Below are 3590 nucleotides of genomic sequence, written 5' to 3' on the forward strand. Positions count from 1 at the left end.
TTTCTCCCTTCTCTTCCTTCCCTTCTTTGATTCGATTTTTACCCCCTGCCCTCTTCTTTATTTCGTTTTGTTTGCTTCAGTTTCAAGATCCTCAGGTCTAAAGTGCAATGCCTATGCCGGAAATATCTCAAGTACTATATTCAGCAGCTGCAGCTCAGACCAATGAGCAATATGATCCATCGAAGGATCCTGCAAGAAGCCAACTAGGAGCAAGGATCCAACATGGAAATATGCTTACTGGACTAATCTGCAGGACAAATTGACGCTCCAATGCACTTTCTATAGTATATATTACATATTAATACTAGGTTTTAGTAATTGATTACTGCAAGTTGTGAACTACAGTACCATGTCGACTAGTCCAGCAGTAGTCTAGACTAGTCACGATTAGTCTATGAGTCTCAACCTTCAACGACTCATCGACTCGTAAACGTTGCTACACACATCCTTGGCAACACATGCACTACAAAAAAAGGTACTCAAAAAGTCGAAGACAACGCCTTCAGGAATGCGCCGCCTTCGCCAAATCCAGAAGGCCAGATAACGGGTGTTCACCCCAGAGTGCAATCCCATTATGGCATAATCACATAGTAACTCAAGAGTTAGCTAACTAACAGGCACTCCATTCTTAAACAGGTAGTATGAAAATTATCCTCGCTGCTACTAGCACCACCTTCCAATGGTGGATAAGGGAACCAAGCTACAAGAACTATATATACATCGTATGCAGCGTACCGCTACTCCACTTGAAGCATGGTAATAATGCTCATGGAAAAAATATTAAAGACCATACAGGGGAAACGCCTTGCGGGCAGTCATACTTGCCATCTGCAACATAAGAATTTGTGATTACATGGCGACAATGAGCTCGTCCGGGGTTTCTCCATCTGTGCTTAGAGGTGGCAGCATCATGTCGTCCCCGGCCGAGAAATGATACTTCTCCCCAATGGCTCTAAGCAGCTGATAAACCTCAAACATGGTGGGTCTCTCCTTCGCGGTGGTGACTGTGCAAGAACATGCGACTTTCAGGAACTGCATCAGCTCACTGTCATTGTCCTTCCCTATCAACGACTTGTCGATTGAGTCTTGGAGAATGGAATTGTTGGATAGGTAGGTGATCCACTCTACTAGATTCCCCCTGAAGTTATCTGGAGCAGTGGAAACCTGAGTAGGCCTCTCACCGGTGATAAGCTCGAGGAGAACCACTCCGAAGCTGTAGACGTCACCCTTCGGTGTGGCCACCAGCGTGCTCCCATACTCTGGTGCCACATAACCAATATCTCCAAATTCCCCGTTGACAAAGGTACTGAGATGGGTGTCTAGGGGGTTCATAAGCCTAGCAAGCCCAAAATCTGAAATCTTTGGTTCATAGTCGTCATCCAAGAGGATGCATTTGGAGCTTATATTGCGGTGAAGGATTCGAGGATTGCAAGTGTGGTGAAGATATGCAAGACCTTTTGCTGCACCAATACCAATTCTTAACCTCAGAGGCCAATCCATCTTGCAATCTTTCCCCTCTTCATGTAACTGATCATAGAGTGATCCTTTGGGTGTGTGCTTGTACACCAACAACTTCTCCTTCTTAGCAATGCAAAATCCAAGTAGAGGAACCAAGTTGCGATTCCTTACTTGGCCAAGTGTCTTCATTTCTGAAGTGAACTGTGATTCAGAATGTTGTGAATCTTGTAGCCTTTTGACAGCAAGAAAAGAACCATCAGGTAGCACTGCCCTGTACATAGTCCCTGTCCTTCCAGTAGCTATGATGTTTTCCTTGCTGAACTGTTTGGTGGCCTTCATAAGATCACTTAGTTTCATCTTTGAAACTGGATTCTCAAACATAGACACCTGGATAATTGACAAAACCATGACAACAGTAAGTTATTGTTTTGCACATTGCCTTTCGATCCAAAATAAAAGAAAAGGAAACAACAAAGTAGTTTACCTTGATTGTTTTTGTTCCTTTGATACTCTTTGCCCACTTATTTTCATCCTCATCCTTTTTTGCTTTCTTGGCTGGTAATTTCCGCAGACAAACGAACACAACTATTGCAACAATTATGATCACAACTACGACGCCAACAATAGCTCCAACGATTGCCGCATTGTTCTTGCTCTTTGCTGAAGCCTGGCATTCATCTAATGGAGCCCCACATAGCCCTTGATTACCGGCAAAATTCGATGCCGTGAAATTTTTTCCTAATGAATATGGAATAAACCCTGATAGTCGGTTCTCTGCGACATTGAATGCAGTTAACCGAGTCAGAAGACTGAACTGCGGTGGAATTTCGCCACTAAACTGGTTATGTTGGAGATTGAGGACGTTCAGGTAAGTCATGTTTGATATATTTGGTGGGATGGTGCCAGAAAAACCATTGTAGGAGAGGTCCAATGATGTTAAGTATGGTATTTCTCGGGAGATGTCTTGAGGGATAGGTCCTGAAAAGTTGTTGTTTGACAGATCCAGCCCAGTCATACTGCTACAATTCTGAAGACCGCGAGGAAATGAACCCTGGAGACCGAGGTTGCCTAGGCGCAAAGAAAGAACTCGGTCCTCATCCGGGTGCCAACATTCCACGCCGGTAAATCGGCATGTGAAACCAGCAGTGCCGTTGTCAAAATTCCATGAGGACTTGAGTACACCGTTGGGGTCAATCACTGACTGCTGAACAGATCTCAAGCACTGGATATCAGCTTCAGAGGCGAAACAAGGGAAGACCAACAACAGTAGAAGAATAACCCTGAGAGGAGCATAATGATTTGCCATCGAGCACTTGCGCCTAACGTCACCTCTCGTCCGTGACAATACCACTTGTAGATTCAAGCTTCACCTACACGTAAACAGAATCGAATTTATAAAATTAGAGAAACACATACCAGTTGGTGATAACAGACATATTCCAAAACGAAAATATTGATTTGATTGTAATACTGAAAAGCATAACACAAGGACGGCATCAGTGGGGAACTGATCCCCACTACAGCCATAGCACATAACATATGATGCGAAGGTTCGGCTACGATTAGCACCAAAGAATAAGTGCAACCGGTCGCATGGTAATTAATCATCCCCCCTAATAATAATAACAGTAAAAACTTGCAACCCTGTTCTTCCATTATCTATATGAACATAAGTGGAAACTTGCAGCCGGAGGCAGTTCCTGACCCAAGAACCACCAATCGAGACCACAATTATTATTTATAGGAACAACCAACGAGGTTTTTCTTATTAAATATCTCGAATTTCTCGCAACAGAAGCGAACGGCTCGAACCGCCAAAAGGCGCACTTTCCAGAAAGAAGGAAATCTAAGGGGCAGCAAAGAAAAATCTCCAAAAGGGATGGCGCCGCACCATCCATATGTCGCATGTGTGTATGCTATTTTTCTCCCTGATTTCCCTCCCGGGGGCCGGCCCTCTTGGATTTTTTTAACTAAAAATGAAGAACCACCGGACGGACAAACCCCTTGCTGCTGCTGCTTCCCCAGCAACAAACCCCCACCAATCAGGCCAAGAGGCAGCGATTTCTTCCCCCGGAATTTCTAGCCGGAAGACGAACTCCCTCGCCGTACATGGACATGGCAACTCCGCGAAC

At 44.5% G+C, this 3590-nt stretch overlaps 1 protein-coding gene across 1 annotated transcript; it reads right to left on the reverse strand.

Annotated features, from left to right (window-relative positions):
* Positions 1–548: 548 nt before the first annotated feature.
* On the reverse strand, positions 549–3567 carry LOC119279585 (probably inactive leucine-rich repeat receptor-like protein kinase At5g48380). The gene is made up of 3 exons (XM_037560783.1): positions 3350–3567; positions 1943–2828; positions 549–1845 (listed from the first exon to the last, which is right to left on the reverse strand). Exons 2-3 carry the CDS (start codon positions 2762–2764, stop codon positions 850–852), a joined length of 1818 nt encoding a protein of 605 aa, XP_037416680.1. The 5' UTR covers positions 2765–2828; positions 3350–3567; the 3' UTR covers positions 549–849.
* Between the last annotated feature and the right edge of the window lie 23 nt (positions 3568–3590).

The sequence above is a fragment of the Triticum dicoccoides genome, chromosome 1A, assembly GCF_002162155.2.
Source record: "Triticum dicoccoides isolate Atlit2015 ecotype Zavitan chromosome 1A, WEW_v2.0, whole genome shotgun sequence".
Classification (NCBI taxonomy): domain Eukaryota; kingdom Viridiplantae; phylum Streptophyta; class Magnoliopsida; order Poales; family Poaceae; genus Triticum; species Triticum dicoccoides.

What these genes read in the sequence shown, in the direction of transcription:
- LOC119279585 (XM_037560783.1), bottom strand. Translation starts at nt 2,764, where the DNA reads ATGGCAAATCATTATGCTCCTCTCAGGGTTATTCTTCTACTGTTGTTG. An exon ending in AAGGAACAAAAACAATCAAG is followed by an intron (nt 1,846 to 1,942) that starts GTAAACTACTTT and finishes TCAATTATCCAG; the next exon opens with GTGTCTATGTTTGAGAATCC.